The sequence below is a fragment of the Empidonax traillii genome, unplaced genomic scaffold (assembly GCF_003031625.1).
Source record: "Empidonax traillii isolate 1590-97213 ecotype Southwest subspecies unplaced genomic scaffold, ASM303162v1 scaffold9:size3134949, whole genome shotgun sequence".
NCBI classification, from domain to species: Eukaryota; Metazoa; Chordata; class Aves; order Passeriformes; family Tyrannidae; genus Empidonax; species Empidonax traillii.
In genome coordinates this window covers 2,197,917-2,212,266 of record NW_020955202.1, presented here as the reverse complement: position 1 = coordinate 2,212,266, position 14,350 = coordinate 2,197,917, and the positions used below count along the sequence as shown (strand labels likewise).

The 14,350-nt window shown below is 35.7% G+C and overlaps 1 protein-coding gene across 1 annotated transcript in view; it reads right to left on the bottom strand.

The window, feature by feature from the left end:
* The window catches only part of XPO4 (exportin 4), a 72,912-nt gene that overhangs the window by 12,239 nt on the left and 46,323 nt on the right, over positions 1-14,350 (bottom strand). The window contains exons 7-14 of the mRNA XM_027884443.1: positions 13,776-13,888; positions 11,192-11,349; positions 10,749-10,923; positions 6,016-6,192; positions 3,725-3,867; positions 3,461-3,606; positions 2,016-2,193; positions 149-308 (exon numbers count right to left, since the gene is read on the bottom strand). Of these exons, the coding sequence (XP_027740244.1) occupies positions 149-308; positions 2,016-2,193; positions 3,461-3,606; positions 3,725-3,867; positions 6,016-6,192; positions 10,749-10,923; positions 11,192-11,349; positions 13,776-13,888 (1,250 nt within the window). The remainder of the gene's footprint in view (positions 1-148; positions 309-2,015; positions 2,194-3,460; positions 3,607-3,724; positions 3,868-6,015; positions 6,193-10,748; positions 10,924-11,191; positions 11,350-13,775; positions 13,889-14,350) is intronic.

Sequence of the window (14,350 nt, the reverse complement as noted above, 5' to 3'; positions counted from 1 at the left end):
AATTTCAAATTCCAAAATAAGCCACAACACATTTAACACTAAAAATGCTTTAGCATAGCTCTTTTAAATAGCTACACTGACATCTGCAATCACAGGATAATATTATTGCTAATACTCACCAATTAATTCATAAAAGTTATATCCTTACCTGATCATACAACTTTTCATCTACTAGGAGGTAAGTCTTTGCCCAGCGCTTGAGGAACCACACAATATCTTTGCCCATCTGGGGACTCAGGAGGTGGGTAAGATTTGCCCTTATTGCTCTAGATTCTACTTCTGACACTCTTAAAATAGCAGATAACAACCTGCAGATTTAAAATACAATGAGGATGCTAAGAGTGGTTTTTGGAGAAGCAAAACAACTAACAAACATTTCCATTTTTCACCAAATATGACAGGTGGATCTGGATAACACAAAGCAGTTCAACTCTAATCAAGTAAAAAGCACCTGAATTTATTGTTTCTTGAAATGCAAGGAGAGAGGGAGAGAGAGAGGCAGGACAGACTGGCAAATATCCTCCAAAATTATGCTTTAAAAGGTGAACTTCGACATGAAAATTACCGCAACAAAGAATGCTCACAAGTATTGTGACAAATGGACTACTACTTGGGAGTGCTTGAAAAGCTTTTCTGAAAAGCTGCTTCTCCCCTCCTTGCACCACAAAGCTTACTGACCAAATCAGTCCTAATTATGTAACAGTCACAGTGTGATGCATACTAAAAAAACAAATACAGAAATGACCATTTTTAAAATTTATCTCTTGTTTATCGCTGCAGAAAACCAGTCTATAAAACAACATTAAATATTATTTTTGTAGTATGTCAAATTTTGTAAGAACGTGATAGTGCACAAGAAATTTAGGAGTTCACAGTGGCCTCTGTCTTGAAGACATTTCTTAGCTGTTGAGAGAGATCCTAAAATCTCTCCTTATTTAGATCTAACTTCATTCCCATCACCACTGCAACACTGCCTCAAGAAATCCTGTTCAGTGACCACTTTTTGAAGCAGTCAATGGTATCAGTGAGAGGTATTCAAGCATCTAAACATTAGGCACATACATCACTGCTAATGAAAATCCATTTTTTCTAGCATCTTCCCAGAAGAAGACTTTTAAGTACACAACAACTAATCTTGGGTGAAGAATCTTCCATGTCAATTAAGAGTTGAATGAAATCTTCTGAATTGTGAAGATTCAAATTAAGGAGTTCTTCGTGGGCATCAGCCTTCTTGTATAAAGGAAGGGAAATCTCTCCTGCTTCTTTCACAGGCTAACAGTGATATGTGCCAAGCTTCGGCGATAACTCGTGTTCACAGCAGACAAGCTCTGCTGATGCTCTGGAAAGCATTAGCTTAAAATGCACATGTGCTGTATGAATTTTAGAGTATATATTGTCTAAAGATCTTGATCTACCAACTTTTTTTACTTAAATACTTTTAGGGAATCTCTGTAACAGATAGATCACAGAGGAATTTTCAGTAGAGATATAATAAAAAAATTTCTACTTATTTTCATGTCCTCTGTTAAGACTATTAGGTCCATCTAGTCACTTCAGCATTCTCATCTTGACTCAGTGTTGTCTATTTTGATACCTTACTCTCATTTTTCTTTTCAGTCCTTCCCTGGATTACCTTGACTTGAAATATCATCTATATTTACCCTGCCTTTCTTTATCCTAAAAAAAAAAAACAAAAAACCAAACCTAAAAAAAACCCCCAAAAAACCCCCACAAAAAACCCAAAACCAAACCAAAACAACAAGAAAAAATACTTCATCCTTTTCATCTTTTCTTAAAGCTCTTTTACAGCATTACCTTAATATGACTGTTATAAAACCATTCTTCTAAATCACTTGCCCTTACTTTAATAGTAGTTAAAAAAGACATTTCTTTTTCAATGTTCGTTTTTTTGGTACTGCTTCTTTACTTTTCACATTCACAGAAGTCCACTCACATTCTTATTTTTTCTCTTAAAAAGCATTTAACAAACTTAATAGCACAAGATGCATCCTTACCTAATTACAGAATCAGTTCTGTTGTACCCTGGGATGGAAGAGGCCTTTTCTCCTGGAGATCCCAGAATCTGAAGTGTTGTATTGATGTCAACCTCAGCTGAATGTTTAATGGAATATTCCATTACTTCTGGAGGTATTAGTGGAGTCTCTCCCTGAGTATCATTAGCCAAGAGGTAGCCTTACATTAAAAAAGAAAGAGTGTTCACAACCTTCTACCCTAGGTTAACTTATGGCTTTCTGATTAGAGAATCCATTGGCTTAACTGCAAACATCACACCAGAACCAAATGTTTGTACAACCTGACTAACACTGCTTAAATAAAAAGGAGTTAGCTTTAGAATCCTTAAAGCATTTCAGCAGAGAAAAACCTAAAATGACGAGAAGAAACCACCAATATAAAAACCAATTAAAAAAGAGGTAAGTTTTGTTTCATGTAAAAGTGCTACAGTCAATTCAACTATCTGGGAGAGGGACATGGTTTTTTTCTTCTGTTACGTGATAAAAAAAGCCTTGATTTTACAGATTCCCCACTGAGTCCACGCCATTTGGGACTTCTGTTTTGCTAACATTTCAAATCTGTCAGAGGTTTACAGACATCAAATACATGGGCTATTATACCATTTTCCTTGCAGAGCAGCTGCAGATCAGGTAAAGCATGGGATTTTATACAATACTCTGGTATCCAGATAATATTAATTCCAGCTTTAGTTGAGTTTTCAATGTCTGATCCCGTAACTATCTGTGAGCTACAGACAAACTCCATTCCACAGTATTATGAAATCATAAATACATTAATGTCAATATCTGAGAGTGATTAAAACATCAGATATAAAAAAAATCCCAAAAAATACATATTATAATATAATCCCACAGAATGTATAATATATATTTTTTCTAACAAAGTCATAGCTTCGCAAACGTAAGTAAAATATTTCCATCTAAAATTCAAAAATGAAAAGGTTCTAAATTCAACTTCCCTGAAATATAACAAAATGGCAGGACATGGATCATCAGCACCGAGAAATTCGAGAACTTGATTCTTGGCCACGACTGAGTACTACCATTATCCTGATCTCACAGTGGTTCCCTTAAAAAGTCATGTGCCCCCAGACAATACCGCTGGTACCATGAACAGACTAATTTCTTGAATAGGTTTACTGATAATACAGCTGAAATCTGTAACAAAATGAGTTGTGGGCATTTCCAAAGGACATTACCTCATGTAGGGATTTCATCGATCTTCTTAACATTCATGTTATTCAGGCAGAAGAAAGTAAAACAAAGACTTTGCAAGTACTCTGTTTAAGATGAAATTATCATAAAGGATAAAAGGTATAGTCAATTAAGAGCAGATGATATATAGTTTGTTCTTTTTTTTTTTCCCTAAGGTGTCCCAGCTGCAACAAGACTACCAGCATAAGTACTATTCAATGCTGTTCACTAACCTGTGACTAAAATAAGCCAATGAATATCCTCATACAGGTCATCAAGCACTTTATTGTCAATTGAACCTGATGCTGGTGAGGCAAGTAACTGCTGCTGATGTCTTTGCAACTGACCATGGAGCCTTGTCACTCGGTCTTCTAACAAACTGTGGACAAATAACAATAAAAGAACTTCACTGCTTTTAAATTGTTTCAGCCAAGTCAGGCTTTTCATATGTGATGGCTTTACTGGTTTGCATTCATGACTAATTTTTTTGTACTTACCTTGTAAGAAGAGGTATACAGTGTTCTGCAGCAATTCTCCCCAGCATGCCTACACTGGCCAACTGGTCACAGAACTGGTCTCTGTCATCTTCCTGCAGCTCACTTATTTCTTCTTCTTCCCGAGAGGCCACACCATTGGCAGTCTTTGGTTATTTCAACAAAATTAGAAGCAACCAGTTAAGAGTCATACTTGTTAAATTTACCACCACCACAGTTCTCTGCATTATTTTGGCACTGTCTTTCAAGGTATTTTAGATGGATGAACAACAAATTTGTACTAAATTACACACAGAGGAGTGAAACAGAGTCAACATGGGTTCATACTGTTTTAAAATCGTAATTTTACAAACTCATTAGCAAAATGCCACATTCAGTTAATTTGTCTATTTGCTACTGTTTCCAATAGTGTTCTCAAGTCAAAAGATTCACCGTGAAAAGAGTCAAGAATAGTACTTATGAAAATTGATACTTGTTATTAATAGTCCAAACACAGGCTAGTCAATAGCAAAGCAGCTTCTTTACACTTTATAAATCAGCTCTGCTGTGCATCCAGTGCTAGAAGTGGGATATAAGGTGCTGAACTACTCTGGCTCACAGAGATGGTCTGCAAAACCAATGAGCAAAAGATTGCTGAAGTAAATTTGCATTTCAAATTACATATATAGCAAACCAAGAACCATTTCAAATACTGGAACTTCCATGCTTTTCCCTATTCATCAGTTGAAGATATTGTTGTCAGTTGTCTGAGATCTTACATAAATCATATAATAGCTAGTATTTTTCAAGATGAAATGAAAAATAATTTCTTTCATTAAAGATTTTCCATAACCTACTGTTTGAGAGGAAACAATATTTAAAAAGTACTATTTAAAAATAAAAAAGTACTTTAACATGTAAATGCTGTAACCACAGGAGAACAGAAGACTAATAGGAATCATCATCTGAGTTTTATTTTTAGCTGATGCAAAGTTGCACTGTTCAATTTCTCTCAGTTTATCTTGGTTGCATTATAAAACGATTTAAAAAATAATCAGATTTTATTCCTTGAAGAGATGAACCATGATATGTAGAAACTAAGTATCAATAAAAAAATCTTGAATAATCATAAAATTTATGCAAATAACAAAGTGAAATATAAGAGAGAAAGCTATCAGTCTGCTTCATTTCTACAGAGGTCCTGGAAAACTGAATCCACACACCACTCCTTATACCAAGCACTTTTAACCCATCTTTTCTTTATGTAACCCAGCAAATCATTCTCTTTTGGCAACTTCAAAGTTGCAGCTGTTTACTGAAGGGTGAGCCTCTGCTCTCAAAGCAGGGATTGAAAGTTCCTGTTACTGCTTTGATATTGAACAAGAAGCATTCTAAAACGCCAGCTGTGGCTTTTAAAAGGTTACCCATGGGATAAATGACTTATCTCACAGAATGACATGAATTAACCTGCGTATACAAGTTATGTCAAGACCGCCTGACATGAATTCAAGTTCTCCTGTGAAATATTTCTCTTGGTTTTGGCACTCTTATTACCATCTGTTACATATTGAGATAGCAGAATTAAGTTTTATATGGTGCTTTTCAGAATGAAGTACCTCAGAGATCTTTGCACAGCATCAAACAAAAGAGAGATTTTATACAGTTACTGAATTTAATCTATGCAATTCAATTCATCTAACATCTACAACTAACTTTTGGTAAAATAATCTATTTCAGGAAGATCCAGACTACTTGCAAATATACTAATCTGCTTGCTTTCTCAATGGCTAAAGAGAAACTTGATGTACTTTGTGGCTTTCTCTAGAACAGTCACCTGTTCAAAAATTCAGTTGGGAATTCAATTTATCCTAAAGGACCACACGATATCCCAAGTTTCTTCTATCCTGAGCACAGTCAATCTACATTTTTTCAGATATTTATACATTATACTTTGAAGGTAATCAGGACTGTAAGGACATCCAGAGAAGGATGGTCAAAAGTTTAGTCACTGTATCTGTGGGAAGAAAGCAAGACACACATTGATCTGAATTACAGGTTTATTTTTTTCTAATTTTTTTCAGTGATTTCCAACTTTGCATTTCTTTATTTCTTCTTCAGAATGTGAGAAACAGACTGGGAAATGACAACTGAGTAATAAATTCGTAAAATTTTTCATTTCCAAATAGCAATTTGTGACCAAAGTCACAAATAGCAATTCTACACTCGCTGCCTTGAGTTACATAATACATACACACGAAAAAACAGGGGCTAGTTACTATAAGTCATCATCAAAATCTACTAGAATGAGGGCTTACCAAATTCCTTGTGCCATCAGGAGCAGCTAGATGGCACTGAATGTAGGAATTAAAGACTTGAACAGCATGTTGGGTAAAGAAACCTTTATGGAAATGTTTGTCGTCTTGTACCAAAGTAAGCCAAGATTCCAGCAACTTATCATATGCCTCCATATACACCATGTCATCTTTGTCAAGCTGTAGGAGATGAAAGAAACAAATCAAAAATCTTACTCCTAAACTAAACCAGAGGAACATGCTCATACTCATTATTAAACAGATGTTCTTCTACTGTTGAAACAAAAAGAAATCAGTCACAAAACCCATCTAAGGATAGCCAAGGTTGAAGCAATGCATCAAAAAGATCAGTGCAGCTTTCGTGCTTGCTAGGCTTTAAAAAACTGTCAGCATGTTTAGCTGTTTCTCTTCATCTGATGTTGCATGTAGATTTATATGTATTGCACTACTACTGAAATAAAGAGACAGAAAAGACAACGATTCTCTGTTCCACAGGAAATTACTGCAAGACTGCCATGTGTTCAAGAAACCTTACTAGAGGTAGCCAGTTTTGATGAATAATCACAACTTCTCATTCTATAGGGAAATCAAAAAACATTGAAATGGCACAGAATAAGCCTGCATCTCCAATTACTTGGTGCATTTCAACTGACGCTCCATGTTTTTAATAATTCATCTATGCTTGTATATAGTACTTAAGTTGCAGAAGGAAACAACTTATCTGAAAAGCAAAGTCCTGGGTTACAGGCAGACTAAAAAATCCGAACAGCAAAGAGGCCATTTCTTCTAAAAGTATTTTTAACGTAACTATCAACTTTTTGTCTTGGTGTAAAAATTAAACTTTTGTAAATATATCCAACCTCAAATAACTCCAGTGTGACTGTGCAGATAAACATGCTGCTAAGATGTTAAACTCCCTCTAAGAAGTCTTCTCAAGTTTTAAGCAACAGGATGGCTCACAGAAGTTACTTTCAGCTAGCGGAGCTTAGTAAAATGGTTCATTGATGAAATAAAGAGACATTAAGGCCTTAATCATGCTCCAGACACAAGAATTCCTGACTTCCAGTGAAGTTACAAACATGGTTGAATGAACAGGCAAGAAAAAGAAAACATTGGCTGATTAAGAGGAAGAGCTGATATCACACTGGAAGTGTTTCAAGATAGTTTCACTGCATCATTCTGTAACTGCAACGTGATCATATTTGCATAAGTTAAAATATGGGACACACTGATGCAAATCACAAAAGCAAAAGCTGAAGATGACAAGGAGAGAGGCAAAATTGTATTCAACAGTAACATAAGCCACAAATTGAAGAAGGACAACACAACACATCTTTTTAAAACTTGGCTAAAGGTCACATGAATTTACAGACAGTCGTTCAATCCTGAAATATTTTTACACATATGTAGCATATGTACATCATTAACTTACACACATTTCATAATTTGTAAGAATCAAGAGCATAAACAAATAAACAGGTGTCTTTATGAACAAAATGCCCTCAAAATTTATCAAATCCATTTACTTGAAGAGATAATAAAGAAGTTAATGTCATGAAGAAAAATTATTTTAACTCTAAGGTATTCTCATAAGCAATCTAGGACTATTACGCCTCTATAAAGTACATACCCAATAGTAAGGATTTTTTCCATATTGAACCAATACAGTCCCAAAGAAACCTTACTAAAAATTCCAATTCTTTTTTCAGATTACCTACAGTTGAGCTACCAAAGATGTACTACAGATAAAGTGCTGTGCTGTAGACTGAAGAGCTGAATCATTCTGATGGATCAGAACTCAGATCTTCAAGAAAGGCAAGATAAAACAACCAAAGTTAAAGCAAAGGTGCTTAACTCCTCTAATATGGGAAACAAGAAGAAATTTGGTCCTTCTTCCTTCATAGTTTGCTGACCCTTTGAAGAAAGAACACTACAAAAAATTGTCAAGCAGCAGTAAGTCAGAAGGAGTCAGAAGTACAGCAGAGAAGACCAAATTTGGAATGATCTCTGCTATCACATGATACTTAAACATCATGAAACAGGAACAATGCATTAAGATTCAGTTTGCAAAAAAGAAGCCTTTGATATAATTCCTTAATTTAAAGTCAAATATAATTTGACTTTTCAGCCAAAATCCTGTTCTTCATACTCTTCACTAATTCAGAGGGAGTATTTGATTTCTACTTTTGCAGAAGCACTAAGCACTAGGTGTTGAGCAAGGCAGAGCATAGCTGTGGACAAGCATTTTCTCTCAGACCCAGTGCCATTAAAGGAAGAGATTACTGGGCCAACTTGCACCATAAACTAACTCCCAGCATTTGCTGAAGCTTACTGCCCTCCCTCCACCAGTGTAGCTGTTCAGGAAAATGTTTTAACTTCCTTCAGTCAACCTCTCCAACCCTAAGCGGCAGATTAATGTGAAACAGTTTGAACATGATATTTGGATTGTGGGTTTTCCCCCCTTGGTTGAAAAATCACTATTAGCTGCTTTGAAGTGGTTTGCATATTTTGATTCGGTGCCTCCATGTTCTGACAGTTTTCATAGCAGGTCTTGAGCAAAGTAGATTTCTTGTCCCTCATGGGCTTTCTGCTGTGTTCACATGATATGTTCCACTGGCACACAAAGTGGCAGAAATATGAGGAAAACAGCTTTTTTAACCAGCAAAGCTTAAGGAGGATGCCTGCCTGCCTTCTGCTGCACTTTGTATTTCTGAAGAGCTCTGAGAACTCTACTGAGCCCAACACACATGGTATTTTATATATCCAAAAGCTCTTAATTACAGACAGCACATGAGCTCACAGAAGGTATCACTACACACATTCTAAGGAAGAAGCTTGGGGAACACATTAATCATGGCTGGGACATTCCTAAGCCAAAAGATCGTTTCCAGGGATGCAAAAAAGTACTTCTACAGGCACAGCACACAGTATCATTACACCATCGGGACTAAGTTGGGAGTAACTTGAAAGTCTTGGTAGCACGACTTACTGCTCATGCACTGTTAAAGTATAAGCACTATTTTTTGGGAAGGCACGCCACTACAGAATTCTGTATCATCCTGAAAATCAGAGAAACAATGTGAAGTTGAGACACCTATAAGAGCCGTAACAGAACAGGAGGGGTGAAAGTGTAATGTTTCTCTTTCCACAGGATGGTTTAAAGATTGAAGGACAGTGAGAAAATTCCCCCAAACAACAAATCTTGCATTCTCTCATTTTGATGTTGCCTAATCTGAGAACATTTAATACTGAGAGGAGTTTCTTCAGCAAAACCTAGGGGATTAAATACGTGTAGCAGTCACAGTTTACTAGGCATAACTAGCTAGTCATTTCCAAAATAAACTTCTTACCGGGTAGCATACAGGCTATTTTAAGATTTTGCTGAGAAATTAAGTGTTTTGAATGGCATTATGTTGAGCATTGTTTTCATTAAATATGATTGCATATTCTAGTCCTCAAGTAACAAGAGGCTAACTGAGGAAACAAACTCCCTTTAGTCCCTCGAATTTAAATGACAGCTGCCTGTGGTTTCTATCTTTTCTATAAGGGCTTCAGGAGCATTCCTAAATGTATCAGTGAGCACCAGAACACGTATTCAACATTCTACTAGAAAATCCCCAAAGCAGAGCAAAATTTGACCAATAAGGTCAGGAAAGCAGTTGTATTTCAGATTCTGAATTTAATCATCAATTTTTTGATTAAGACATGAAAAAACTTTAAAGTTTAAGCAAGCACTAGGCCAAATGTAATACATTTTAACCTTGCAGAGAAGAGATGATCTACTGCTCTGCAATGAATCTTAATTAACACACCTGTGTTCTCTAGTAATGAAACATGTCCACCAACTTTGTAACTAAATACTTCTATAATTATTTTCAAACTCAGGTAATTAACCTCAGTTATTATACCAAACTAGCAAAAAAATCATACTTCCTCATGTTAATAGGGAAATACTGGTTGGTATCTTGATAATATCATTTGATATCTACATCTACTGCATATAAATAGCTGAAGTGCAAGATTATTCACCTTAATATTCATGGGTTTTTTCCCTTGAATTATGTCTCCTCAGGAGTTTTTATTTTTAATGCAATTTTTAGAAGCAGAAAACCTGGACTTCCCCACTGGTCTTTTAGTGTTACAAACAAAATTTGAATGAAGACAACAAAAATCCTCTTAGTTCATGTGCTAGATGTGTACACACAATTACCACTTGAACTGTGTCAGTGATGAAGGCATGATCCGAACAGCTTAGAATTTAGGGGTTAACAACAGATTTTAATGGTTACATTCACTTTAAACAGAAACCTTGAAACAGAACTCTTGACAGCAGGTAATTTGCAGTCTGTCCATATGTTCACGTAGTCATTTTAAGCTTTTGTGACTGTAGCGTGTTCACTACTTAAAACAGTTTTCAGAGAAGTCCTACAACAGCAGGTCAGAAATATTTAAAGCCTTTAATATTTTTAAATTAACCCATTCTTTTTAAAATTAAAAATTTTAAGACAAGTGCTTTAAATCAAAACAAAGTCTGAAAGATGCACACAGTGTGTAATTTTGGTCATTACGTTACGTGAAATAAAAAGAAAACTCTCTCAGATGTGATTTCAGAAATATCTAGGACAAAAGCACTGAATTCACAACAGTTATTAACAAAACAGCCAAATCTTCATGTCACTTCTGCTTATCACAAATAGAGAGACAAAAAAGACTACCTACTATTTGCAGCTACTTACCACTTCTTCCAAGGCAGCACTTCTTCCAAAGGAACAGGTGAGGTGTGCGAGGCAGTTAACAAATGAAGAGAAAAGTTCATTTGGAATGGCCGTTAAAATATTGCGAGGAAATACAGTTATCAGGTTGCTGATAATACTGGAAATTCCCACTGCTTCAGAGTCTTCTATTTCAATTCTGTAGATAGAAACAGCAGGTTTTCGCCATTAGGAAAAATTCTAAAAGGGAATAGGTTTTGTTGATACACTTTCAATCAATAAATCTATTTCATATTACGTAAGAACCACCTACTTTAAACTGCCTTTTCTTAATTTAAGCAATCCAACAGTACGTACAAATTATACCCAGAAATAAGCAAGCCATACCACTTCTCCACAGAGATACGCTACACCCCAAACCGAAGATTAAAAGATGCCATCTAAATTTAGAGAGCAGGCATACATACCCATTGATAGTATTCAGTAATCCCTCAATGAAGTGTGCCAGGTAATCAACTTGTGAACCTTCATCAGGAAAGACTGGCCCGTGCAAAGACGCCAGCTGTGCCAGGCACTGTAATGAATCTTGGGCCATATCGGTATCTTCTCTGATTTTTCGATGTACCTTTCAGGAAGCGAGGTAGTTAATAATACACGAAAACAGGGTGTTCTTACAACAGTCACATGGCTCTCAATCCAAAAGAGCACACACCCAAAAAAGCTTACTATAACTTCCACTCAGTCTGAAATGCAAGGGTTTCTACAACTCCCTAAACCATGGCAAATGTCAAGATTGTGACTCAGCTGACAAAATCGCAAGCTGTGAATTAGCTCACTGAAACTAACATTTAGTTAAGGTTCACCTACATGTTGAAAATTGAACTGTCTACTGCATGTTATGTCTTAAAGAGAGAAACAGATGCCAGCCAGTCAGACATGCTGCTCCTTCTAAAAACAGCAATAACGACAGTCATCTCTATTATGCTAACTATGCCTAGGCTATAGAGTCTTGCTAAAGTTAGTCAACGAGTTCAATCAAGATTATATAGATGCTTCTTTAGCAGAGGTAAACACTGAAGACATATACAAAAATGAATGCATCACTTCCTTGGCAACACCCTCATATTATACGAGGCCAACAGTAATCTTCCTGTATTTCTGCAAACTGTTATGTCATTACTTCTGTCATCGAGATTTTCTAGATTAAAATCTTACTCTTTCAACAAACATATTCTCACATACTTATCTGAATCGTCAAGTATGGATTTAAAGAATTTTCTTAGGCTCATGTCTCCTGTTTTTTCACATAAGATTTACTGGATAAATAAAGAAATATAGAGTAGATTTTTTCACCCAGGAGCAAAATTTAGTTAAATTATTTCAGCAATATTATATATAAAAGTACAGTTAAAACACTAACCATTTCTCTGTGGTGTTACAGCTGCAAGTTCACCCAACTCATAACTAGTTGGATTAGCTGCACAGTTAATCCCTGAAAGATCAAACTAGCAGGAGAAACAAACCGTGCAACAGAAATACCCTTCCTAATATACATCCCACACGAGGCTGAGATTAGAACTGGAGGCACTCATTTTAACATGGCAGTCCAGCCAACTTTTGCAAGGCTATTAAAATTTCTCAGATCAGATAAATGAATAAAAATTACTACCATTCACTTACGTTACTTCAAACAGCAAGCTGCTACTACTACAAGCCTCAACCACTGCAAATCAGGAATCTAAAACCAAAACAGACAGCATACTGCCCTGGCTAGAGTTCACTGAAATACAGGCAAGCTTTGGTTACTATTAAGTAACACACAAAGGTACTTAAACAAATCTGCATATTATTCAAAAATATTTTTCTTATCACAAATAAGTAACTGTAAACCAATGAAGGAAACAGACACCTAACTCTGACAAGTTCATACTATTAAATGAGGAAGGGTTAACATGTAAGCCAAAAAGTTATTTGCATGTGGAGGTTCACAGCTGACAGTAGCAACTGTCTGGATAGTCTAGACAGCTGTTCAGATTGTGTGTAGCTGCTAAGAGTTCTGCCAGTGATTTTTTCACCTTTTCAAAACTACTGGAACAGATAAATTTTTTCTTTTACTGCAAGTTTTAAAACAATTAAAATTATCAAAAAATCCTATAAAGTAAGGACAAATGTCCAAACATACTGTCAAGCAGCACTGGAGAGTTAAATTTACATTGTCTAATAACAACTTTGTCCAAGTTTTGAGCACATTATTTCTCTGCTTTGCAAAAATGAAAAAACCTTGAGAACGCTGACTTCTCAGGTCCCAAGAAATGTAATGTAAGTTAAATCGCATAGTAAATGAATTTATAAGCCAATATATGTTGCTGCTGCAGCAAGTCCTAGCTGAGTAATGACTGCAAACTTCTCCCAACAGTTGCAGAAAGAAAGCAATACTAGTTTTATCCATTTTTAATACTGTAGGGTTTTAAAGTTATAGAAATTGAGCATTACATTCCCCTCTCCCAACACTACTTCTTCCTCATCCCTCCTAACTTATATTCTATTTTAACTTGTTTGTACTTACTTTGTGCTGACGAAAGAGGTACAGAATTCAGTATGCTGAAACTGGCTAGAAAACTACAACTACGTTATTTATTTTCAGCTGTTCCTTTGAGTAAATGCTTTAAGATCTGCAAACACAAACTGCTCATTTGATCTTTTCTGAGAGCCCTTACACCTTATCTCAAAGATATACTCTACTACTGCTCACCAGGCTTGGTTTTGTATGATGAGAATATGCCCAGAAGTATTAAATGTATAAAAGTTTAGATTAATATAACACCTTTCTCTTTAGCTAACAGTTATCAATTTAAAACAATTAATAGGCAAAATACATATTGAGTAACCTAGGAAAAAGACAATACTTTTGTCTGCTTTGATAAGCAAGCTGAAGTTAACAGAATCAGTCCTACCTGATGCAAAAGGAAGATTCCAACAATACAGTTTTAGAACAGGAAGGAGCTGCTTTCCCTGCGGTCTGGACTATGAAAGTTGAAGAAAGAAACTTACTGTAAAGAAAAGCTCCATAACTCTGCTGTCCAGGAGAGTCTCGCGCCAGGATTCTGTTGGCTTTAGCATCACATTTTGTGAGGATTCAAACATAGCTATATAATGTCTGCCCAGTTATCTGGTGTCAAGGTCAACAATAACATTCCTACTTGGCTTTAAAAAAATCCTAGATACAACAGGATCCATTCAGAAAGAATGTAATGGAAACAAACTTTAAGCCTCTTCACATACACAGCATAATTCATGCATGAGGCCAAGGAATAAAAGGTATTAAGTATTGAAAAAAAGAATGCTCCAGGAATGTTAGATAACGGTTTGATCATAATTATGAGACATACCATAGCGATACGATCACTTTGATAACCAGGGTGTCTGATGTGACACAGCGAGAAGGGAAAAAAGCAACCGCAATTAACAGGTGTTAAAATTTATGCAAAATAGGAAATAATTTTCTAAAAAATTTTCCTGGCAGCTTTTAAAAAGGCCTTACCATAGCTAAAGATAGCTCACTGAAATCTATATCTTATTTTTCTAAATAGCCAAATATGCATCACAGAATGCAGATATGTTAGCTC